We start from the raw sequence: 25,152 nt of genomic DNA on the forward strand, positions 1-25,152 counted from the left end.
TAAAGAATCAAAAGGAGCCATTGATTAGTATCCAGGTACCCTAAATACTATGACAGCATACCAACGTTGACCTATTTGAGTGGAACAAAACCTGTTATCTCATAACTGCTGACTATTTCAGCAGATATTTTGAAAAAGATAAACTACCAAGTCAGACATCAGCTGCAATCATTGGCAAACTGAAAGCTAACTTTGCACATTTTGTAATCCCTCAGCTGATAATTTTAGACAATGGTTCTCAGCTTTTCCCTTGGGTGTTCAGAGGATTTGTATAAGTATGAGCAATCAGTCTGAAAACCTCCAATACAACCTATCAAAGATCAGATGATCTGGAGGAAAAATCAGTACAAACTGGCAAACAGATACAAACAAAAGCAACGGAAAGTGGTGGTGACCCACTTAAAGCACTTCTATAATATAGAAACAGCCCAGTTGATGGTCATGCCTCACACACCCAACTCCTAATGAGTTACCAGCTGTGGTCTGTCCAACCATCAACACATCTTCAGCTGATACCTAAAACTATCCCCATCCATACCTTTCAACAACACAGGTCAAAGGAATAGGAAACACAGAAATCCTATCCTGATAAGTCCACAAAACCACTAACCAAACAACCAAGCTCATGTCCAGAAGAAAATGAACAACCCTCGACAAAATCAAAATCATATCCCATCATGAAAACCCCCAATAATACATGTAGTGGAGACAGAAGACAATTTCAAACTACAATAAAACAGAGTCCATATCTTCAAGTGTCCCTTTACCCTAGTCAATGACACAATCAGGATCCTACCCATAAAATGGGATGAAAGTAGCTATACCTTCATCACCCCCTCAGCCAAATCACCAAAACCAAACCCTGCAAATATCAAAACTCCACCAAGAAATCTCTCAACTCAAGGAGGAAAAGGTAGGCCATCCTTCTCCCTACCAAGCATCATGACAACATGCCAAAATAGACCACCCTTAAGGCTGGATATGTAAGCAGACATTTTGAAATGATGGAAGGGAGATACAGCATTGTGAACTAATCCACTTTCATGTACTTATACACTTGTGCTTGTGCTTTGCTATGTACTTGCTTGTATTTATATTATGCTTCTGTCCTAGGTGCTTGAGTTTTAAATGAATTATAAACCAAAGAATTCTACAGCATGCTTCAGCAGACAAGAATAGGCAGCTTAAGTTGTTTTGTGCAGTCCTTGCATGAATCCAATCCACCCATCACACCATTTTCAATAAGCCTTAAATCTTACCAATAAGAGGGACCAGCAAGGTATACAGTAAAATTAATCTAGGGTCTAAACAGGGCTTTGTATAATTTTATGAATGCTGGTGCCTCTTGACTACTAACATCCTGTTTCAATAGGTCAAAAATAGAATTTACCCCAGAAAACAACATGCTGTATATGGCTGTTGTGACACAAAGGTGTCTTTCTTCCTCCCTATTTTCTAGACACTCCAATGTTTTAGTGATAGAATTATAAACTGAGTAGGTATCAATTGGGTTGTTAGGACCAGGGTAAAATAAAACATTTTGTCATTTTAAATTGTAGAAGCCATTCTTCTGTCCAATCCTGTAGCCTGTAAATGTCATTTTGGGTGTTTGGTATATTTACAATGCCTATACCTTTGAGAAGTCAGGAAGAAGAATATAAAAGCTTGAAAACACCTTGTTTCTCTAAGCATATACTTTTGGTTCTTTGTCTATCCTTGATAGATTGATCCACCTTTTTCAAGATAGACAAAGATCTCATCTAGAATTATACCAAAAGCTCCTCAAAATGATATAAGGGGGCTATAGAGGAAAACTTATCAAAGCATCTTCCAAATCAGTAGACAGCTTTAAGATCAGTGTTGACCATGACTGGAACAACAAGCCATGAAAGATACAGCATGATGAGCAAGAAGCATCAACCAGGGTCTAGGCCTCCAACATTCCTTGCTGATGAAGTGTTTCTGATGCTCAACCTTTCTGTATATTCATATGAAGTGATAATCTATAAACTATACAAAAAAACTTTTGCCAACACTTTCTGTTGACATCTACAGTTTCTTATAACCTTAGTCACTAGAAGATGCAACCCAAAGTAATAAATCTACTATAAAGTAAATACTACAAATTCAAAAAATATTAAAATACTTGTTTACATCATTCCTAAAAGCACTTCATTTTACAAGCAAAACCACCAGCACCCTCCCCCTCCCCTTAATGTGCAAATATATAACCAAAATTATATACATATGCTACACATTTCCCTTTTTTTATTACATCACTCTTTTACTCAAACAGATCTAACATGAACATCAACAAAATCAAGAAACAGAAAAATGCAAGGGGAGTACATAATTTGGGCTAGACTATATATTTGCACATTAAGGGGGATGAGGGTAAAATAAAGAGAATTACTTTTAGGAATGATTTATATTAGTATTTTTTATATTTGTTTTTAGGATTGTATAGGTGTTTTTTTTAGTCATTCTAACTGTAGACTTATACTCTACTTTATATTATAGTGTTTTCTTCAGAAGGTCGAATCACCTATACTGTTACCAAAAGCATCTAACTATAATTGATCATCTATACCATAGAGATTATGGCCTAGTGAGATTAGGCTAGCCAGTAAATTTGTAGTTTTCAGCACAATTTAGATAGGATGAAAGTGAACACATTACTAAATGCCTTTTTAATACTCTTTCATTATTCAACAAATTGATTTTCTGAGGACCCTTAATGGAGCACCAAAAAATTAAGCAATCCATAATCACCAAAAGTTAAACAACACATTTCTACCAAAAAAAATGTCTAGTGAGAGAAATTGCAATTTGTAGCTGATTCAAAAATAGCTATTATTATTTTCCTTAGAGTTAATTGTAAAACAATATTTTGAAAACAAATTTCTAGGAATTTTTCATAAGAGCCTAAATCCCTTCAGATGATGTCATAGCAAAACCTGTCATTTCTGAGGGTTTTTACTCTTTTTAAAAATGTCTGTAAATTTGTTTTCATAATAACATTTTGCTATCATAGCCTAAATAATGAAAATAATAATTACCATACCTAAATTAGCTGCAAATGATGACTCTTTCTCATTAGCCAGTTCTTTTATATATACATTTTTAAACTTTTGGTTACTATGGGCTGTTTTGAACCTGTTTAGCCTTTTCAGGGCTCAAAATGTAATATCCCTAAGAAGCAATTATTGAAAAACAAAAAAAAAATAAAGAAAGGAAACAATGAAAAATGGGGTTTTTAAAGGCCAAATAAAAATACTGAAGAAAACACAGAATTTAAATATTTTGAGAGAAGAACCACCTCTCTTCTTCAGTGCAAACAAACTAATATGATCAAGAACAAAACAAAAACCAAAAAACAAGTGCAGAATCACAACAAAACCCACAAGAAAGCCACCACAAAATTAAATAAAATTCAATTAAAGACAAAAAATTTAAAGAATTAAAATCAAATACCTAACAAACAATAAAGTGAGTTATTTGCTAATATCCACAAATTGCACAAAATCTAAACAAATTTGAACTGCCAATGATGCATACTAAAAAACAACACAAAAACACTTAAAAAGGCATTTTTAAAAGTACTCAATTTTATTTTAGCCTGACTAGACTTTGTTGAAAGCTGCAAATTCAACACCTAGCATAGGCTGTAAATTTATTGGTGAAATGTGTCAATGCTCCCTCTTTTGATACCTTTAATATTGCCAATGACAAGAATTAGTCCATTAAACTATGGAAGAAAAATCGGGATGCATTTCATTCAGTGGCTCTCCATCATTACTGACCAGTAGCACTATAGGATTATTCCCTATTTTGCAGGACAATGGTACTTTAAGGTAAATAGGCTACCTGATCAGTCTTGCAAAATGAGTAAATCAAGCCTAGTTGTAGAAGAGGAAAGTTATTAGAAAGAATTTCTCTTGATGGTATCATATATTTTGGCTACACAAACGAATCTATCAAACCATAATAGGCTAGTCTAGGGTAGCCAACTTGTTGAAAACTGATAGGCAAAATAGGCTAATATCTTACTTGAGAAAAAATGCACCAATAAAGCTTATATAGCCAACTTGTTGAAAACTGATAGGCAAAATAGGCTAATATCTTACTTGAGAAAAATGCACCAATAAAGCTTAAATATAGAAACTGAGACGATAGGAAATCCTTATTTTCCAATCACACTTCTGGTAAACTTTGCTCCACAAGTCAGGCTATTTGACTGAGTGGAAATAAATCACATTCCAAGCATTTAAAAATTAGCGCTGGCTATGTCATAATTCGGAAAAAATGTTAATTGAATTTTGCTACATTGATACAAAATGAAGCAGATTAGTTTTTGCAAATTAAATGTTAATCTTAAGCCAAATATAAAAATATCTATTTTTAGAAGACCTAATATAATGTTCTTTTTTTAATTATGGCTCTTTGGAAAGCGCTTAAGGATTTTAGAAATTGAATGTGAAATAAACTGTTTAATTTAAAAAACATGACTTCAACTGTTCAACTCTCAAAACAGGCTATCACTTTGAAAGGATCTGCTCAAATCGTGTCAGAATTTTTTAGTAGGATATTATTTGCACACGTTTCTCTGTTTTACAAAGCTTGGTAGCTATTAATAACTTGGACACGCAAGGATGAATTGATGCCTATCACAAGTCACTGAGGCATAGCCTAGGTCTATTCCAAACATCATTTCATTGCTTGCTAAAGCACACTGATGAACCCAACAAAGATATTTATGGTAAAATTCTAGTTAATTGACTTCTTGCTATCTCAGAAAGGGTTTAGGTTAGGAAAGTGAAACTTTCAGGGATGAATCTACAGACTAAAGTATGTCCTGGGAAGGTATTATGAAGCAACTACCCCCGCTCCTCCCTCTAGGGACCCTGACCTTTGATGACCTCTAAAATATGTGTGTTATAAAAGTGAAACCTTGCAAAATAGATCTTCTGCTTAATTGGAGTAGGCTACAACAAAATTATTTTCAGCTTCATAACTTTGCTCAATTCCATTATATAAGGTTTTAAAGATATGAAAATACATTTTCTAAATTTTGAAAAAAAAACATTGATATGGCTCAAAATTCCACTCAAATAACAGGAATTGCATTTTTAGAACTAAAGGCTGAGAAAGAGCAACTAGTAACTGAAAATTAAGGTAAAATGTTGTTTTGTCAAAATTTCAATAGGTAGGTTATTTATCTGTCATGTAGGCAAATTTCAGGGCCCTCAAAAGGGAGAAGGAGGTGAGTACTTAAAAATACCTTCCCAGGACATACTTTAGCCTGTAGACCCATCCCTGAAAGTTTCATTTTCCTAAAGTAAACCCTTTCTGAGATAGGCAAGAAGTCAATTAACTAGAATTTTACCATATTTATATTTGATATATAGTCTAAGGTTCAGCTGTTCATTGATAATTTTAAAGATTAAGGGTTTGGTCTATGACAAATAGAGTAAAAACCAATATGCAATTGAGCAAAATTATGTGAAACTCAAACCCCTTGCATCTTGTTGCCAAATAAGAATTGGGTGAGTTTATGACAGTTCATATAACTAACATATCAATAAAGTGAACCTACTCTCAGAAAGGGTTTAGGTTAGGAAAATGAAACTTTCAGGGATGAATCTACAGTTTAAAATAGGTCTTGGGAAGGTATTTTGCAGCAACTATCTCCACTCCTTCTCCCTCTAGAGGGCCCTGACCTTTGATAACTTTTAAAAATATGTGTGTTATAAAAGTGAAACCTTGCAAAATAGATCTTCTGCTTAATTAAAGTACAACAAAATTGTTTTCAGCTTCATAACTGCTCAATTCCATTTTATAAGGGTTTTAAAGATATGCAAATATATTTCCTAGGCTAAATTTAAAAAAAAAACCATTGATATGGCTCAAAATTCTACTCAAACAACAGGAATTGCATTTTCAGAACTAAAGGCAGAGAAAAAGCAACTAGTAACTGAAAATTAATGTAAAATGTTGTTTTGTTAAAATTTCAATAGGAATAAACCTATCATATAGGCAAATTTCAGGGCTCTCTTGAGGGAGAAGGAGTAGAGATGGGTACTTTGAAATGTCTTCCCAGGATATATTTTAGCCTGTAGACCCATCCATGGGAGTTTCATTTTCCTAACCTAAACTCTTTCTGAGATAGCAAGAAGTCAATTAACTAGAATTTTACCCTCATTTCTACTGCAAATTCAAATTTAAGCACTTTTCAACCTAAACTAATCTTATTATAAATAATTTTAGCACTGAGAAAATGTAGTATTATTTTGTCAAAAACAAGGGATAACTCATACTTTGATTGAAAATTTGTCATTTTTAAGAGCTCAAAAAGTGCTTAAATTTGAATTTGCAGTAGAATCAATTAGCCTATTATATTTGTAAAGAACATAAAAAAGGTGTTGAGTGGTATGTTTGCTTTATTGATAAGTCAGTTAGCCTATATGAACTGTCATAATTTTACTAAGAACTGTATATATCATTGAGTTAAGGTATACATCAATATAGTTATTATTAAAATTATTTATGCTGAGACCAGACACCTGAAATTATTAGTTTATTGACTTACCTAGTAGGACCTCCTTTTAGAAAGACCAAATATCCTATTTTTGTGTACATATCCTTTCAGTGTTCCAGTTTTATTCACACATTAACAGATAAGCTGATTGTCTTCTGTTTCTAAAAGTGTATTTTTTGTTGCTTAATATTTATTCTCTAAATAACAAATATTAAATATAATATTTTCTTTTCAATTGCATGTCAAAATAGTGTAATTCAAAATTTGATTTTAATTTATGATGATGAATTATTGGTGAAAATTTCACCTCAATGGTGGATAAAAGGCAAGAATCTTGTTACTACACTCACATTATGTCATGCTAAAATAAATAGGTACTGTCCAAAAACCTGTCTCTACTTTTTTAGGGCACCAAAGAAAAGTGGTCTTTCCCATGAAGAGGTCTTTTACCCTAGGATGAAGTACTAGCTTAGTCTTAACTATCAGGCAATCCCAACTATCTAAACAGGTATGCAATATGTCTAAGATTAAGAGTTTATTGTCTATGTATAGGAACAATACTTTTTTACTAGCATATCCATCCAAGATCAGGCACTAGCTGAATACTAGGGGCCTTACTTTTGGCTACACTAATATTTGGGGTAAAATGATTGTAATATTATGAATACTAACAACACTATCTCTGATATTTTTCAACCTGAAGATTCCTTCTATTAATGTTTTCTTGTGAGTTTACTGGGTCATGCCACCAACTTGCATTCCATCCAAATAACCAGCAATACCAGGACTTAAACACTTGTCCTTGCAGACAAAGGGTTTCAAATCTAGCATACTAACCACTCCACTATTTATCAACTTAGGTTTGAAATGTTCATTTTTTCAGGCTATGGAATAAATGGTATTCTTTATCAAAGAGGTGTTTATCCTCAAGACACTTTTAAGTCAGTGCAACATTATGGGATACCTCTTCTTGTGTCAACTGATGAGAATGTCAACAAATATTTGGCCACAGTTCTTGGGCAAGTAGAGTGTAAGCTTAGTTTATCTATTTTACAAAAATGTAAATCATACTATTGCTGGTTAGTCTGCAACTGTTTCAGTTTAACTCACCCCCATGCAACCCAACCCATTTAAATGAAACCTTGTACAACTCAGCCCTCATTCAACTCTATCCCTTATAATTCAACTTTTAGGTTAGGTTACCTAAACAGGGGTTGAGTTTTATGGAGGTTTTCAGTTAAACAAAGGTTCAGTTGCATGCAAAATTAGAGCTTGCTTTAGGTGAATTGGGTATGTCTGTCTTGAAAGATTTTTTTCTGTGTAAAAAGGTTGTAAAAGGTTTTCAGTAACAGAAGAGATCATGCCACAGCAAAGTTGTCTTTTCTGCAATGATGTGCCATAGACCCTCAATCTTTGCCTAGCAAGGTTCAAAATGTATGGGAATACAGATTCTAAAAAGCAAAACGGATTTTCATAGTTGAAAATATTTAGGAGAGGCTATGAGCCCCTATCTTGAAAAGTGGTTTTAAAGTAGCCTATGATGTGAATGCTGCAGTTTGTTTAGTGTCCTTTCATAAATATCCTGTTGATAATACATGAATTGCTCAGGGATGCCAAGGTTTTTGATAAGTAATTTGTAGGTGATGACCTTTTTAAGTATCAAAAGCAATCATGCCACAGTAAAACAGTGTTTTTGTGCCATAGAACATTAATGTTTGCCCAAAAAGGGCAAAATGACAGGAAAGGTAAATCCTAACATAGCCAATAAATTTTCATGGTCCTATAAACCTATAATCACCTTAATCCATCTGAGAGCTTTAAGGTCTTCCAGACCTTTATTGATCTTGAGTTGATGACTGCCAGTTGAACCTCCACTGCTTCTTCTCCCACTCTTTTTCAAGTTGGTTTTTACAGCACTTGGTATTAACCAAGTGACATATAGCAATTGCAAATTATGTTGGTCTGTCTGTTGGTCCTGGTTTTGCTACTTTAGGCACTTCCAGGTAAGTTAGGACGATGAAATTTGGCAGGCATATCAGGGACCGTACCAGATTAAATTAGAAATAGCCGTTTTCCCGATTTGACCATCTGGGGGGAGTGGGGGGCCTGTTAATTTGAAAAAAATAGAAAAATTGAAGTATTTTTAACTTAAGACCAGTTGATCAGATCTTAATGAAATTTGATATTTGGAAGGATATCATGTCTCAGAGCTGTTATTTTAAATCCCGACCGGATCTGGTGACATTGAGGGGGGAGTTGGGAGGGGAAAACCTAAAATCTTGGAAAACACCTAGAGTAGAGGGATCAGGATGAAACTTGGTGGGAAAAATAAGCACAAGTCCTAGATACATGATTGACATAACCAGAACGGATCTGCTCTCTTTGGGACAGTTGGGGGGGGGGTTAATTCTGAAAAACTAGAAAAAATGAGGTATTTTTAACTTATTAATGGGTGATTGGATCTCGATGAAATTTGATATTTAGAAGGATACCGTGTCTCAAAGCTCTTACTTTAAATCCCGACTGGATCTGGTGACATTCGGGGGAGTTTGGGGTGGGGGAACCTAAAATCATGGAAAACGCTTAGATTGGAGGGATTGGGGTGAAACTTGGTGTAAAAAATTAGCACAAGTCTTAGATACATAATTTACATAATTGAAACGGATCTGCTCTATTGGGGGGGGGGGGCGATTCTGAAAAATTAGAAAAAATGACGTATTTTTAACTTACAAAGTGATCGGATCTTCATGAAACTTCATATTTAGAAGGACCTCGTAACTCAGATCTCTTATTTTAAATCTCAACCGGATCCAGCGTCATTGGGGGGGGGGGCAGTTGGGGGGACCAGAAATCTTAGAAAATACTTAAAGTGGAGAGATCAGGATGAAACCGGATGGGAAGAATAAAAACCTGTCTAAGATACGTGACTGACATAACTGGACCGGATCTGCTCTCTTTAGTGGAGTTGGGGGGGGGATAATTTTGAAAATTGAGGTATTTGTAACTTACAAAAGGGTGACCAGATCTTAATGAAATTTCATATTTAGAAGGATCTTATGCTTTAAAGCTCTAATTTTAAATTCCGACCAGATCCTGTGACATCAGGGGGAGTTGGAGGGGGAAAGTGGAATTTTTGGAAAATGTGAAAATTGGGGTATTATTATCTTACGAATAGGTGATCGGATCTTAATGAAATTTGATATTTAGAAGGAATTCATGTCTCAGAGCTGCTATTTCAAATCCTGACCAGATCTTTTGACATTGGGGGAGTTGGAGGGGGAAGTCTTGGAAAACACTTGGAGTGGAGGAATTTGGGATGAAGCTTGGTGGATAGAATAAGCAAATGTCCTTGATACTTGATTGACGTAAACGTACTGGATTCGCTCTCTTTGGGGGAGTTGGGGGGAGGGGTTCAGTGATTCGGCGATTTTGGTGCTTCTGGACATGCTAGGACGATGAAAATTAGTAGGCGTATCAGGAAGCTGCATAAATTGACTTGATAAAGTCGTTTTCCCAGATTCGACCATCTGGGGCCCTAAAGGGAGGGGAAAAATTAGAAAAAAATAGGTATTTATAAGTTACGAGTGGGTGATCGGATCTTAATGAATTTTAATATTTAGAAGGACATCATGACTCAGAGCTCTTATTTTAAATCCTTACTGGCATTAAGCCTCTGATTTTCCTTTTGAATCAATCTATTGATTCTTAGAATTTTGTTAGAGCTCATACCATATGAGCTCTTGGCTCTTAGCTCTTCTTGCCTCGTCACAAGTGCCATATGAGCTCTTAGCTCTTGTTGAAGGACTGGATGGAGGGAGCATTAACAGTTTAATATTTCAGTTGATTCTAATGGTTTATGACTCTTTTCAGAAAGAATGTTTGGTGAGTTTTCAATCAGGAGCTTGACTTTGGTAGCTTGTTGGAGTATCCTCTTGTGTTGTGCTGGTTGGTACTGAGATTGCCGCCAAAGATTGCTGACTTTTTGTTCTGCAGCTTGTAAGTAAGCATCGTGTCGCTGCGCAAGCGTCGGTAAACTACAGTGGGTAGTTAAAGGTACCTGAGGCGGTCCTCATATGAGGTTGATGCTAGATTTTGTATGCATTTTGTTGCTCGTCTCTGTTCATTTTTAATGAGCCTTACATCTTGTCTATAAGAAGGACCAGCAAGACACATGCCAAAATCGAGATGGGGTCTGATGAGAACCTTATATAGTTTTATAAATATAGATGCCTGTCGGCTGTTGATAGTTTGCTTTAGTAGTCCAATATTGGAGCTTGCACGGGAAACAGCATGCTGGACATGGCTGTGAAATTTACGTTTATCATCAGTGATGATGCCAAGATCCCTTTCTTCTTCTCTATTCTCTAGTTGCTCTCTTACTCTGGTGGTGGCATAAGAGGAGTTTCCATCCCCCTTCCCTTATCGAGAAAAAACAGCTCTAGCCTTGTAGTTTGATGTTAATGCCAAAGTAAGATTCTTTATTCATAAATCGTCAGTATATAATAACACTAATTCTGACGTTACTGCTAAGGCTATTGATGAGTCATGACAGATGATAACCTTTGTAATTAGCAAATGACATTATGCCACAACAAAGTGACGAAAAAACATGATATTCTCTTTAGACCACAAAATTCCATGGGCAAACCCATGGGAAACTCAAGGCAGCTCAGTTTTCAGTAAAAACCTATAAGCTTGAAGCTCAATTTCCTGGGTAAGAAGACTCTTATGGACAGAAAAAGCTTAAAAGATAATTTCGTTTTACTAAAGAATGGGTCACACAACTTGTTTTCTGATCAACAATAGTAATATGTAGTTTTCTTTCAGGTCACCAAGAAGAGAAAAAGAATTTAGAATTTTTTGCACTGCAAATCCACACAATCTAATTTTCTTCCTAAGTTAGTTGTCCTCATTAGGGTTAGTCTAGCCTACTTACCCTGAAAGTCTGAAGCCAAACAGAGAAAAACAATATTTGAGTCATTTTTGCATGTCAAAAATCAGAACAACAATGCATCCCAGTCCTTTACAAAATCTGCTTCTTCTCCTTGGCTTCTTTTGCTGAGTATACTCACAGCAGGTTGCAAGCTGGTCAGAGAAAATACTCATTTACTCCTGTTTTGGAGATTGTGAATCAAAACAACCAAAATTATTGCAATTTGTTTGTTTTTCATTAAGTCTTTATTTTCATTTGAGTGCCATGTAATTTTCAAGCCTATCAGGTAAAAAACTAAAAATGACCAGTTTTTAGACATTACAAACCAACAAAGCAAAACTTGCTTTTTTTCTGCATAGGAGTCTACCTGACTCTGTAAGTTATGAATATGATGGAGTTGAAGATATGAAACGTATAGTGCCTTGATTTTGAGCCTCAAGAGTATTTTAGTCTTTACTATGGCTGATTTTAGTTCCTCAGCAGAAATACTGGAGAAGTTATTCAAATATTTCTGCAGCTAATCCATAATTTGTGTGACAATAAAAAAAATAAGCAAAAGTTTATTTTAAAAAAATATTTCTGTAAATACAATTCATATAAAAGAAACAAAAACGTTCAGAAATGAAGTCATATAGTAAGTTACAATTATAAAAAACAAAAATTAAAATGAGCTGTCACATCAAAATTAATCACACCAATAAAGATCCTACTATAGACGGAAAGATGGAATTTGAAACAGACAGAAATCAAATAGAATAGTCAAGTCAAATTTAAACAGACATAAATTATTACAGATAAGGATATCCCCCCCCCCTTAACTTTCTAAAGGCCAGCTTTCATTGAAGATTTTAATTTCTTTTTAAATCGTGTTTTTTGTATCATTGACAATCAAAGGTTTTTGAGGCTTCTGCGTATTAACATAATTGTATGTGAAGTAACCATTCTAGTTTCGTTAGCCTGACATGAAGCATTTTTTTTCAGTGGTGTCAATTTACAAAAATATAGGGAAAGGCAAGGATTCTTTTATATATATTTATATATATATATATATATATATATATATATAATATATATATATATATATATAATGGAGACACAAGACAATATTCAGCGAATGTACCTAAAATAGGGGTTAGTGAAGACTTCGCTGCTTGGAGAATTTGTTGACTAATCTATCCAAATCCGTGTTCTTTACTCTTTTTGATGGTCATGAGATCACTGAGTGTGTCATTTCCCCTGTCGGTCGTAGCTAACCCTGCACACGCCCTATGCTGAGAAGAATTGGTCATTGCTGGCAGTGGTTGCAAGCAAAGTAGAAAATAGTCTCATCAGTTTTAGCACTGCTGAAAACATAATGGGACTGAAACAAAATTCTGATAGTTTGAAGAAGATCCAGTTTTAAATATCACTTTTTGAAAGATGCAACTTGACAAGAGAAAGCTGGAATTCTATGACATAGTCATCTACACCAAGAGCCCACAACTCTTTCTACTTTCGAATATTCAAGAAAATCGGAACTTGGGGGCCAAAAGCAGACAAACCATTAAACAGAGGCATATTTTGCAGGAAACGCTATTCCATCTCACTCATGAAACGGTCTACTACCTTGAAGTACAGAAGCTTGTTGGAGTCTGGTTGATCTGACTGACTGATATTGCGTTTACCAGTTGTTGATTATGAAAGAATGTCTTTGGGGGGAATGGAAATAAATTTTTTTCTAGATTTGAGCACTGATTTTAGATTGCAGAGGTTTGAATTCCATGATACCCTGTAAAGCCAAGAATTCGATCAGTTTTTGCTTAAATTGCTCTCCGTGTGTCTTGTGTCAGAGAAATCAATGCAAGTATCTTATAAATGAGTAAACTTTCGGATTTAAATTCCTCTGATGAACAATTGACAATGACTAACGCTTTCTCCAGTATTTACAAAGTTAAGACAAGCGAGGTCGAATTGATTTTGCCCGGTAGTCCTTTTGCTTAACGCGCTGCCTTGCCGTCGGAACTAAGAGGGACTAGAACAAGTGCAAGTGCAGAGTGTTTTTGAACAAGTGCAGAAACAGTGCTTGTCACTGCAGAAACAGTCCTGCGAAACATAAATGCTTCCCTTCAACCGGCGTGGGAAGATGTCCTTGCTGCGGCGCACACGAGGGATGACTGGCGGCTTTTCGTTGATGCCTTGGGCACCTCTGGAGGCGCAGGAGGATCTCAGGTCTAAGGTAAGGCAGAAACAGTGCAATCAAATCTGGCCTTCACCATGGTATTAGATTGGGCTGCGTAAAATCGTCCTGCGTAAAAAAAAAATACAGAAGCCAAAGTTTTTGAGCATTCAATCCATTCCTAAGTCTTAGAGTAATGCAACCTGAATTTTCGTCCGTTATAACTGGAAGCCCGGATATCTCTCAAGAAAAGCTGGGCTAGTCTGTCGTAACACTCCTTAGAGGTATCTAAGAGAGGGCCTTGACTGCTACTGCTACTGGAATCCGCAACGGGCTGAGGTATGCATACCATATTTTTATACTGACCTGGGTAATTTATTGTTCCGCTTGTTTCCAAAACACTCCCGGGTGGAAGAATCAAGTTTCAGGTACACAACACTTTCAGTGCTGACAGTATTGCCAGTTTCTTGCTCCGAAATTTCTTCATTTTTCACTATAAAAAAATCTAAGTTTGTTGTTGCTTTTTACTCATAGCTTCACAACACGAATTCACAAGAACAACAGAGATAAACTGGCAGAAATATCGACCGGAATAATCGACCCGACTCTCACGGAGTCGAGAAATCCATTATTTACTAAAATCCTTATTTCTGTGTTCTGCAAAAAATAATCCATTTTCTTTCTTCCTTTGGCCTTTTCTACTTATTATACTCTTTTTTATGTGGGAATAGTTGTAAAATATTTGTGGTAAAAAAAAAGTGTAATTTTAAGGAATATTTTAATTTTAATGTTTTGTGTATGTAGCCTATTAATGAAATTACAATAGGCACAGAACCATCCAAATGCTAATACCAGTGATGAAAATCATCTTTGGAAATGTTGATTCTTTTAATTTTTGTAAATTACTATTTAGTTCTGTTATTCTAATATTTATTATTTTCAAACTAAATTTCTATGTGGTGATTATATTTATGCAGTTCCTCAGCAATGATGAATTTTGGACTGGTTTTACCTATTGTTCTCTCTTGTAACAATAGATTTAAGGAAAAAGGTCAAATGTTTGAGAAAATGCTAATTTTGTGTGTGTTTTTTTCAGCCTGGGTGGCTGAGAATAAGGCAGAGCGACTTGTTCTTGTATTAAAAGATATTGATACAAATGATGTCTTGGAAAGGTGGGAATTCCGGGTCGAGTGTGAAAAACCTGCTGAAACAGCGTCTAAGTATACTTTCTATTTATTTTCTTTCCTTCATAATTGTTTTGTTGTCATCATCTATTTACTGCTTTTGTTTTCTGTCAGGATCTACTAATTTCTTTTGGTTGGTTCTGTTTTAACACATTATGTATTTTTTTTTTTTTTTCACGCTCTTGAAAGTTTCTGTCTTTTCTACTTTTTTCCCATTATCTAACAATTACATTCGATATGCATGGAAGTCTTTTTCTTACTGCTCTTGTTTGTTTTTTAGATTTTTTCCACCAACAATCTTTAGCCCTCTACCCCCCCCGCCTTTTTAGGAAAATACTAAGGCTGCATATAGGAGAAATCCTTAAAACGCCTCCATTAGATATCTCTATTCCCGTTTAGTAGTTTGACTTAAAGCTTCTTTGAGCATCTAGTCTTGTATAGTATTGCCAATTCATTCTTCTTTAGTAGATCCATTTAAATAACGCTGCTCAACTTGGGTAATTACGTAGGAAGAGGGTTTTTGGGCCCTTGCCCTCTTCTAATCTTGATATTTTTCTATTATTTATGTGTTATTTGGCCTTTTTTTCACTCTTAAGAACTCAAAGCTGGGTTTGGTGGCTGAGGAATTTGAAGCTCCGGCCATCTTTCCACTCTGGCCAAAGCTGTTAATGCCTCCCCCTCCGTCGTCAGACCCTGTTTATCTATATGTTATTCGTTCAAAATTTTTCTTATCTTGTTTGTCGTTCTGTAAGTTCCGCTTTTAACTTTCTCAGTTAGCCATCTTGATTTCCCTCTCCCCGTTTTTTCTGTGTTTTGCTATGATGAACTATAAAATATTAGCCCCCCTCCACCCTTCGAAAGAAAGAAAATTATCTGGCTTACCCTAAGATTTCATCTGTATACTCTTGTTCAATTAGATGTATTTGTAGAAAAAATGATGTTCAGAGCACAGAAAGTAGAAGCAAACAAAAATAATAACCATAATGATTGACGCTGACTGGTATGAAATTCCGACGCAAGATAGAACGTCATTTCGGATTCAGAAATTCCATTTCGTTGCTGCTATGTTCAACCGTTCCATAACGTAACATAAACTTGCGTATCATGAAATGTATAAAATAACATAACCGTTCTATAACTTATCATAAACTTACGTATCGTAAAGTTTATAATAACGTAACCGTTCCATAACGTAACATAAAATACGTATCGTAAAATTCTAAGAAGAGCTTGAGTGTGCTTAGCCCCGCTTACATTACAGACTAAATTTGCTCCGTAAGATTGCACAACCTAACATGAAATCTTAAGCTATGTTTATGTTATGTTTAATCTTAAAATGTTCGTGCGACGTAGTGTAAAAGAACCCTTGTATACTGTTCAAGGAAATGCCAAAAACTGTCTGAAAAAATATTTTGATTGAATTGTTGTTAATTGGATCTTAATTTCTCAATGATAGTAAAATCATGAACTAAGAATGGAAGAGCCTTTTTTGTAAAATGAAAAAGATAAGGCATCATGTGATTGCCTTTGTGCTTAGGGAAAATGCCCTTTCAAAAAAATATTGACTCAAACGCATTATCCCGGCTAATTTTTTTATGCTAAGAAAAATCTAGCAAAATGTCCATAAGAAAGTGTAATATAATAGGCTATCGACATATTTCCGTTTATCCAATACTAATTCTGTTCATTTGATTTGTATCTTAGACCTTATCTTAGAACTATCTCTGACCTTAGAAAGAAGAGTATCTTTTTCTTTCAGAAAAATTTAAATATGTTAAATTTAATTTAAATTTGTCTCCTCACCAAGCGGATGGGATAGTATGATGAGTCACCAGTAAAGAAGTTTACCACTTTACAATCGCCAAGTGAATTTTTATATTGAAGTCGCGCTAAAATATTCCACTGTACATTTCACTCTCTGAAATGTGTTTTAATGGTCCGCTTTGTTTTACCGTATTCAAGAATGCATTGGTTGAGTCTTTAATTTCATTTTCTATCTATTCTAGCAAAGCAGATCCGGTTGGCAAAAAGGACTTGAAGAAAATTCAAGCTGAAATACGTGATGTCATGCGTCAAGTTACGGCTAGTGTTTCTTTCCTTCCGCTTCTTGAAAGCGTTTGTATGTAACTATCTTATATCCTGCCAATATAACAATCTCTCTCTCCCCCTATCCCTCTGCTTCATTCTCCCTCTCGTCTCTCATCTCTCTCTCTCTCTCTCTCTCTCTCTCTCTCTCTCTCTCTCTCTCTCTCTCTCTCTCTCTCTCTCTCTCTCTCTCTCTCTCTCTCTTTCCTTTCTATATCTCTCCTCTCTCTGGGAAAGAAATGCTCTTTATTGGAGTCTTTTATTGTGGGACGATGGAATATTATAGTATATGCAGCAACCATAATAAATTGCTACTCTCAGTATAGCTACGAAAATCTTTATATGAACATATATCTGGTCAAAGTCATTAACTAATTAGCTAGCCTATCCTTTATTTTTTCTCTAAATTTAGGGGGAAATTGCGAAGTTACGTTATACTAATCATAATTTAACGCTTAATAATGTAGCCGGTGATGTTGAAACTCAATATTGTTTGAGCACTTTGTCTTAATTGTTTCTCAACCTTCTAAAACTTTTAGAATAGATATTTATGCCGCTTTTAGTCAAAATTGTTAATTGAAAACAAATTTGAATCTATTTTAGCATTTCACATCTTCCTAATTTTGCAGTATACCTTTTTAAAAAATGCACTAAATATAAGAAATAGTAATATATAACATTCTAAAATAATACAAGAAATAAATCTATATAAATAAAATATAGACACTATAAAAGAAACAAAATAAAATGAAACATAAACAAAATAATAAACGAAGTACAATAAATGTATTACAACACAAATAGAAACTAAAGAAAGTAAAAAAATATAATATAACAAAAAAAGATACGTAAAGGATTATTTTGTCTTTACTTTATTTTGTTTCTCATGTGCAATTTGTCTTATTCAACTTTTTCGCCCTCTTTTTTTGAGCCCTCCAGTCTCCTCTCTAACACTTTTTTTGGGTGGAATATCTCCATTCGAGTTATCCATCCGGTTAGAATAATAAAATAAAACTATACTTCCGTAGTTCTCTAAAATTTAGTAAGATTTTTTTTTTTTTTTTTAATCTTAAACGGATGCTAAGTTTGTACCCGTTTCGGGATTTCATAGCTTCGTTCACTTTAAAAAGATTAATAAAAACTAATGTGTTCTAGAATTATTTGAAATTCTTGTCTACAGTTTGCCTCGTTCGGTTTCTTTTCTGTCTCTATTCTTTTGAATTCATGTCTCACCTATTGTCTTCTAACCATACCGTTATTTTTCTTCTTATGGAATACCTTCGTTTGTGTTATTTCCGTTGAGTTTAAGGTGTGCATAAATGAACTGTAGGCTTAAAAAAAGTGAATAAAAATTAAAGTGTTTTAGACTTGTTTTAAGTTCTTGTCTACAATTTCTCAGGTTTTTTTTTTTTTTTTTTTTTTTTTTTTTTTTTTTTTTTTTTTTTTTTTTTTTTTTTTTTGCTGGTAGAAATTATAGGTAAAACCATAATTTAAAATCAATACAAAACATTCGATTAATTCTAAACATCAAACGTTTTCTAATATTGACATACACTGTAGCTTTCCAAGTGTGTTGTGGGAAGAATTAAATTCTATTAAATCACTGCGTTGTCTCGTACCTAATGATTGGTAAAAAGAATTCCACATAAATCAAATTGAGTCCCCCTGTCATCTACCCTCCTCTCGCTAAGAAAAGGCATTCTTCAAAATGTCAAACTTTAAAATTGGAACTTCAAAAATGAATATTGGAAATTAAATTGATTCAGGTTTGTTTGAAGTTCTTGTCTACACATGTTTTGTGGATTATCTCGAAAAATCCTTGGACATGGATGCATATCTTTGTCATTTTTCATTTAAAAAAAAAATTTAACTTTAAAGTACTCAGGATATCAGAATACAAAGACATTTTGCCCTCTTGTCCTATCTTTGATCTATTTGTGACCGGAAGCACCGATTTTAAGGTTTTGTATGTTTTTTTCGAAAACGTTTACTTTGTAGGATATTCGCCTTTTTTTGTCAATGCGGTCAGATCTAAACAGAAAATAAATAAACAGAACTAAATACGATTGTTAAAGTTGACGACGCTTTTTTTAAGTCCTTGTTTTTTAAGGTTTTGTATATTTTTAACAAAACTATCAACTTTTTATGGTATTAGCATAATTTTGTCGGTGTTGGCACATCGGACTGTGAAAGTAAGTAAACGAGACTAACTGCAATAGTTAAATTTGACGATGCTATTTTCCCGTAAAAGTTTAAATTAAAAGAGAAAATTGAATCCCCAAGACAACTATATCCATACAGGGTAGCTTTTATGTGCTATATGTTTTTCCTGATTTTTTATCTAAGTTTTTTTTTTTTTTTTTTTTTTTTTTTTTTTTTTTTTTTTTTTTTTTTTTTGCACATTGAGGCCCAGTTTTTCCCTGATTTTTAAAGATTTATGTGTGAATATGCAAGTTTCTACTTAAACACCTCAAATGATAAGATTTTATTTCTTTGGTCGTTCAAAATTCAATAATGAATAAACTAAATTGTTAAGTTGCTATGAAGGTTTTGTCTACACCCATACAGTAGATTATGTTGTAACATTTCTGACAAGAGAGTAAAATGTGTCTTTCTTTCTCTTAAAAGATTTAAACTTTTAGACAAATCTAAATGATACAAACTAAAGTTTTAGGGTTATATTTAGTTATTACCTACTCACGTTCTGTAGATTTTCTGAAAAAACCTCTTGACACAGAAAAATACCTTTCTCCTTCCTCTCTTAAACAATTTATATTTTAAAATTTGAAAATGTAGCCTAAATAATAAAAACTAAACTGTTACAGATTCGTTTTAAGTTAATTTTTTATGCACATCTTTTAGATTCTCGTGAAAAATATTCTGAGACAAAGGTGCTTTTCCGTGTTGGCTGGAGTTGAAATTCAGTTGTGAATATTTGTATTTTTTGAAATTTGCTTACTTACGTACCACTATTTTAAAACCGAAAATACAGATTTTCTTCACAATCTGAAAAACAGATTTTCTTTACAATCCTCTGACGCAAATAGAGATATATTTTTCTTTTATCATGAAAATTTTAACTTCTAATTAAAATTAAATGATATTCGCTAAATTTTTCCCCTTTTTTTTTTTAATTTTTTTTACCTATATACGCTGTACATTGTCTTAGAAAGATTTTAAACACATAGAATTATTTTTTTTCTTTTTTCTTGCTTAAGTATTTAAACCGTAATATTAAACATAGAAACTTAAATAACGAAAACTAAATTATTTTATGTGTGTTTAGGGTTTTTATGTGTGCTTGTGAACAAAACAGAGAACTATATTTATCTTTCTTCTCTCTTACGCAACTTGAACTTTAAAATGGAAAATAAAGCTAAATAACTAATTTCTTCTATGTTCCATTGAAATTCATATCTACGTCACACGATAGATCTCTTAGAAAACCTTCGGACACAGAAAAATATATTTTTATTGTGCTTAATATTTCAAACTTTAGAATGAAACGCTGAAACTTAAATAATAAAACTAAAATCTTTCTTGTGCTTTCATAGTTCTTGTCGACACACGTACTCTAAGTACTCTTATAGGATCCTTTCACACAGAGGAACATCTTTTTCTTTTTTCTTTATTAAGTAATTTAAGCTTTAAAATGAAGCTACAAACTAACCCTAAAATTCTCTCATGTTCGTTTTAAGCTTTTATTTGCATACGCAGCGCAGATTCCTTTAAAAGAATCTTATGATCCAAAAAATAGATTTCGTTTTCTTCTCTCTTAAAATATTCAAGCCTTAAAACCGAAAATTAAACTTCAATAATTATAAACAAATTATTTCAGGTTCGTTTGAAGTTCTTGTTTACACACGTACAGTAGATTCCGAGAGACCAGATCAATGGCTCGAGTCCGAAGCACTTCTCATTCCGAACTCGGAGACCGTTAACCTCAGACACTTTTCCACATCTCTGCACAAAGTTGAAGCTTTGGTTAGCTATAAAATTAGCGATTAAATTTATTGTTAAAAAGTTTTTTTATGAAGACACGAAAAAAAAGTTATTTTCAAACTGTAAGGGGGAAATTTTTTCTTTAATGAAAATATAATAAGACACCTAAGAGGGGAGGGGCTGACTAATGGCTGGAGTACAAAGCAATTTTCATTCCAAATTCAGAAACATTCAATGTAGAGATGCTGCTTCAAATTCTCTGCAGAAGTATAAAATTCAGTTAGCTACAAAATTAGTGACTAAATTTACTGTGAATTTGTAATTTTTTTATGAAACTACAATAACAGGGATATTTCTACTTCTAGGAGGGAGAGGGGGCAAACCTGAACAATAGTTAGAATATAAAGTGATTCTCAATCCAAATTCGAAACATTTAACGTAGAGACGCTTTCTAACATCTCTGCATAAAGCAAAAACTCTAGTTAGTTACAAATGGAGTGCTTAAGTTTGAAGTTCACTTTTTTCGACTTTCTCTTCATGAAGGTACAAACAAATTATTTTTCTTAACATCTTGGGGGAGGGGTAAACCTGATCGGTGGCGGAAGCTAGCTGTACTGCTCGTTCCGAATTCAGTAACATATTCTCAGAAATTCGTAAATTCAGCCACAGACAGTTTTTAATAGCCTTATGCTAAGTAGAAGTTCTAGTTAGCTACATAATGAGTGATTAAATCTTGAGTCATGCAGACGTGAACTTTTTTTTATGAAGATACAAAAAAAAGATTTAAGATACAAAATTTAAGGATATTGTACATTTTGTTTTCTATTTTTGTAAAAATACAATAAATGGCATTTTTCAAGAGCAAGAGGGGGGGGCCTGACCAATGGCTGGAGTTCACAGCGATTATCTTACCAAGTTCAGAAACATTTAACGCAAACCGCTTTTTAATATCTCTGCACAAAGTAGGAGCTTTGATTAGCTACAAAATTAGTGAAAATTCGCTGAAAATGAGAAAGCAAAAATTTATAGTATATATTTATTCAATTTATGCTTAGTGTATGGAAGACTGTAGAAAATGGAGCAATAATTAACTGAATAGTAAAAGAGTAATCTCTCTACCTATCTAACTCTCCATATTTGAACACCTTATTATATTTCGAAAGTTAATTCTGACATCTTATGATTTTTCAGGAGAGCATAAATAAGGTTTGATTTTATTCTCATGAAAAACGGAATACTCTATTGAGCTCAAAATAAGAAATAAAGTTGTAAATTTCCCTGTGAGTGTTTGAATGATATTACTCCATTTAGCTATACTACTTAACATCTATATACTATATACATCTATATACTAACATCTATATATATAACATCTATACTACTTTTTTGTGTTCTTTCAACTAGATAGATTAGTATTTTGTCTTTTCTCGACAGTGGCAGGTCTCCTTTTCTTTCTAGTAAGTAGATATAGCTCTGAAAACGCCCCAAGTTGATATAGGTTAAAGACAGTGTGGATCAAAGATACAAAAATGGCACTGTTTTAAGTGATATTCGTGCCTCTTTTCTTTGCTGACACAATATAACTTAGACCTTCTCCACAGACAAATTGGGTTCTCAATTTATAATCCGTATGGCAAAATATGCTGTCCAACTGACAACTGGGATTGCCTAGATTGTAAATTCAAAAAAATTTTTGGGGCGCAAGACTTTGGTTTCGGATTGTTGGTATCAGGGCATTGGGTTGTAGGCTCTACCGGGAGTCGCATCTTTTTTTACTAAATTTGCTAAAATACATTTTACTAAATCTTCTAATAATATCACGACAATTAATTGGACTATTGAAACTTCATGTCTAATTTGTAAATTCCCTGTGAGTGTTTGAATGATATTACTCCATTTAGCTATTAGCTCCATTATGGATTGTAAATTCAAAAAATTTTTGGGACGCAAGACTTTGGTTTCGGATTGTTGGTATCAGGGCATTGGCTTGTAGGCTCTACCGGGAGTCGCATCTTTATTTACTAAATTTGCTAAAATACATTTTACTAAGTCTTCTAATAATATCACGACAATTAATTGGACTATTGAAACTTCATGTCTAATTTGAAACTTTGGGGAGGCAAAAAACATTAGAATTAACTTTTTTTTCAAAATAAAGGTGTGCAAAGACAAAAATAAAACTAAAAAACGAAACTACCTCCTTCCTCCTTTTTCGTTTAATGTTGGAAACATGTTTGAAAGATGCTTTACCCATTTTCTCGCAAATATGCGTGAAAATCATTTGCTATTTTCATGATTAACTAATCAAAACGTGATTCTTCTGAGCCTAACTCTAAAGCTCCAATTTCGCCCTTGCGTTTTTAATTCCAATCTATTTAAAATACAATATTTCTCTGGTATAAAAGTTAACAAGTGATACTGTGCTAATTTATAGAAATACTCTTTTTAGTGGTCAATTAAAGTAAAAGATGGTTGTTATTTCTTTATGTTTCTCCCTTATTCTTTTTTTCTTCCATGTGTGTCATCTTTTTAAATATCACAAGTTGGGTATTACTTAAGTAGTATGTGTCCGTCCTAAAATACTAAAGCGATTTTGTAAAAACTCCTTCATGTTTTCATCCAATTTTCTTTTATTCTTTTTTTACCCTTCCGTCAGATTTTCTTTTTTGCTTTAGAGTAGACATAAGCTTGTTTTTCCCTTTCTTTTTTTGCCGAAACAAAGTTACTGGATTTGACATCTTTAAGCGGAGGCACCTAGAAGAAACAAATGTCAATGAAATCTCCTACAAACTGAGAGAGGGTAAAAACTCCTTCTGTAATTAAATTTTCAGAAAAAAGCCCAAATATGTATTTCGTAAAAGAGATAAATGAAAAAAGTAGCAAAATATAAATAATTTTCTTTCTTGTTATTGGCGACTAAATCGTAAAATTACGAATCAGCAATAAAATCGGTGCTTAAATGAAAAGATAATGGAGATTAGTTATTATCATGAAAAGAATTTTTATAACAGAAGTAGGTTGAACTACAGGATTAACAAGTAAATTTTTTTTTTTTTTTTTTTTTTTTTTTTTTTTTTTTTTTTTTTTTTTTTTTTTTATCTTGGCGTCTTCCTTGTTTCCCTTCTATATGTTAATCCTGTGACAGCCTTAAGTTCATTCATTGTAAAGTTGTTCCGATTCTCTAAAAATCTCTCTGGAAATGGTTAAGAGTGCCAATAGGGCACTATATAGAGGTCCTATTGCCCCTTTAAATCTTGAAAAATCGCTTTTCCTCATTTTCAGTGGAAAAAAAATATGAAAAAATAAAATTGCCCGCCCACTCACCTGAGCCTTTGAAAAAAAGCATCTTTTCGTATCTTCATTTGAAAACTGACCCCCCCCCCCCACCCCTTTTGCCTTCTTACATCATCGTGAATTAGGGCTTCTGTAATGGATCCTGTTTTTATTTTCTCTGTGTGTAGTCCCGTTTCTTAGCATTTCAGATATAATGTTTTGCAAATTGACTATTAATTATCAAACTTCACCTCTGATATTTTCCAATGGTGAATTTCTTATGCCACTATTTTGGATAGTTTTGTACTCTTTTCATTCAAAAATATATAAGTTTCTTTTGCAAAATAGTTGCTTCGATTTTAGGATTTGTTTAGACCTGAAATGTCCGTTTTTCTCTATACTTATATTATATATTTTTAACCGAAGCCACCTTTTGTTATCGAGGGGATGAATGAGGGTTCCAAGGAACGAGAACTCGTTCAATGAACCCTTCAATCATTGAATTGACAAGAAAATTCAACCCATGTCAACAGCAATATGTATTTGATTTTCTTTAGGTTCTATTGTCTTCCTGTTTGCTCTTTCCTGCCTCATTGGCCTTTCTAAAGCAACTTCCATACTTAAAATCAGCCTTACCTTAGTTCCTCCAAAGGCACGCTGGGAATCGATGAGTAGCCTCTAAAATTCCGCCAAGTAGGCCGCTGTATAGATATCCTCTCACTCTGGGATGAGATTCATCCGAAGGACTTTACGGTCACGTTCCTTTGTCTTAGGTATTTGGTCTTTGGGCTATTTAGAACAATGTGGCTATTCCAAAATGTTGAACAGATGCTTATGGGGAAAGGGAGTGGGGATGGCTTGTTGCCCTTTGATCGCTTTTGACTTTAAAACAAGAACTGGAAGTCTCAATATCCAATCGATAAAGCCCCCTCCAAAGTTAATACGAGACCCCTTCTACAAAACCCTCATGTTAACAATGGGCAAAAGTTAAAAACCTTGCCCCGGAGGCTATGGGCGATTTTTCAGCCCCAGTGTTATAGCT

The 25,152-nt window shown here is 33.8% G+C and overlaps 2 protein-coding genes across 8 annotated transcripts in view; one reads left to right on the forward strand and one right to left on the reverse strand.

The window, feature by feature from the left end:
- LOC136031651 (uncharacterized) overlaps positions 1 to 4,288 on the reverse strand; it is a 238,092-nt gene extending 233,804 nt beyond the window's left edge. For 4 of the 7 annotated variants that reach the window (XR_010618551.1, XM_065711311.1, XM_065711305.1 and 1 more), the window contains exons 1-2: positions 4,168 to 4,288; positions 4,051 to 4,078 (exon numbers count right to left, since the gene is read on the reverse strand). The gene's annotated coding sequence lies outside the window, so the exon portion shown is untranslated. Of the gene's footprint in view, positions 1 to 4,050; positions 4,079 to 4,127 lie in introns of all 7 variants that reach the window. The other 3 variants (XM_065711310.1, XM_065711306.1, XM_065711309.1) reach the window with 3 other exon arrangements.
- A 127-nt stretch (positions 4,289 to 4,415) lies between these two features.
- LOC136031653 (mitotic spindle assembly checkpoint protein MAD2A-like) lies at positions 4,416 to 24,471 on the forward strand. The gene is made up of 5 exons (XM_065711313.1): positions 4,416 to 4,580; positions 7,422 to 7,568; positions 14,723 to 14,846; positions 16,817 to 16,929; positions 20,734 to 24,471. Exons 1-5 carry the CDS (start codon positions 4,505 to 4,507, stop codon positions 20,901 to 20,903), a joined length of 630 nt encoding a protein of 209 aa, XP_065567385.1. The 5' UTR covers positions 4,416 to 4,504; the 3' UTR covers positions 20,904 to 24,471.
- The last annotated feature ends 681 nt before the right edge of the window (positions 24,472 to 25,152 follow it).

This window comes from Artemia franciscana, chromosome 10, assembly GCF_032884065.1.
Source record: "Artemia franciscana chromosome 10, ASM3288406v1, whole genome shotgun sequence".
In the NCBI taxonomy this organism is placed as follows: domain Eukaryota; kingdom Metazoa; phylum Arthropoda; class Branchiopoda; order Anostraca; family Artemiidae; genus Artemia; species Artemia franciscana.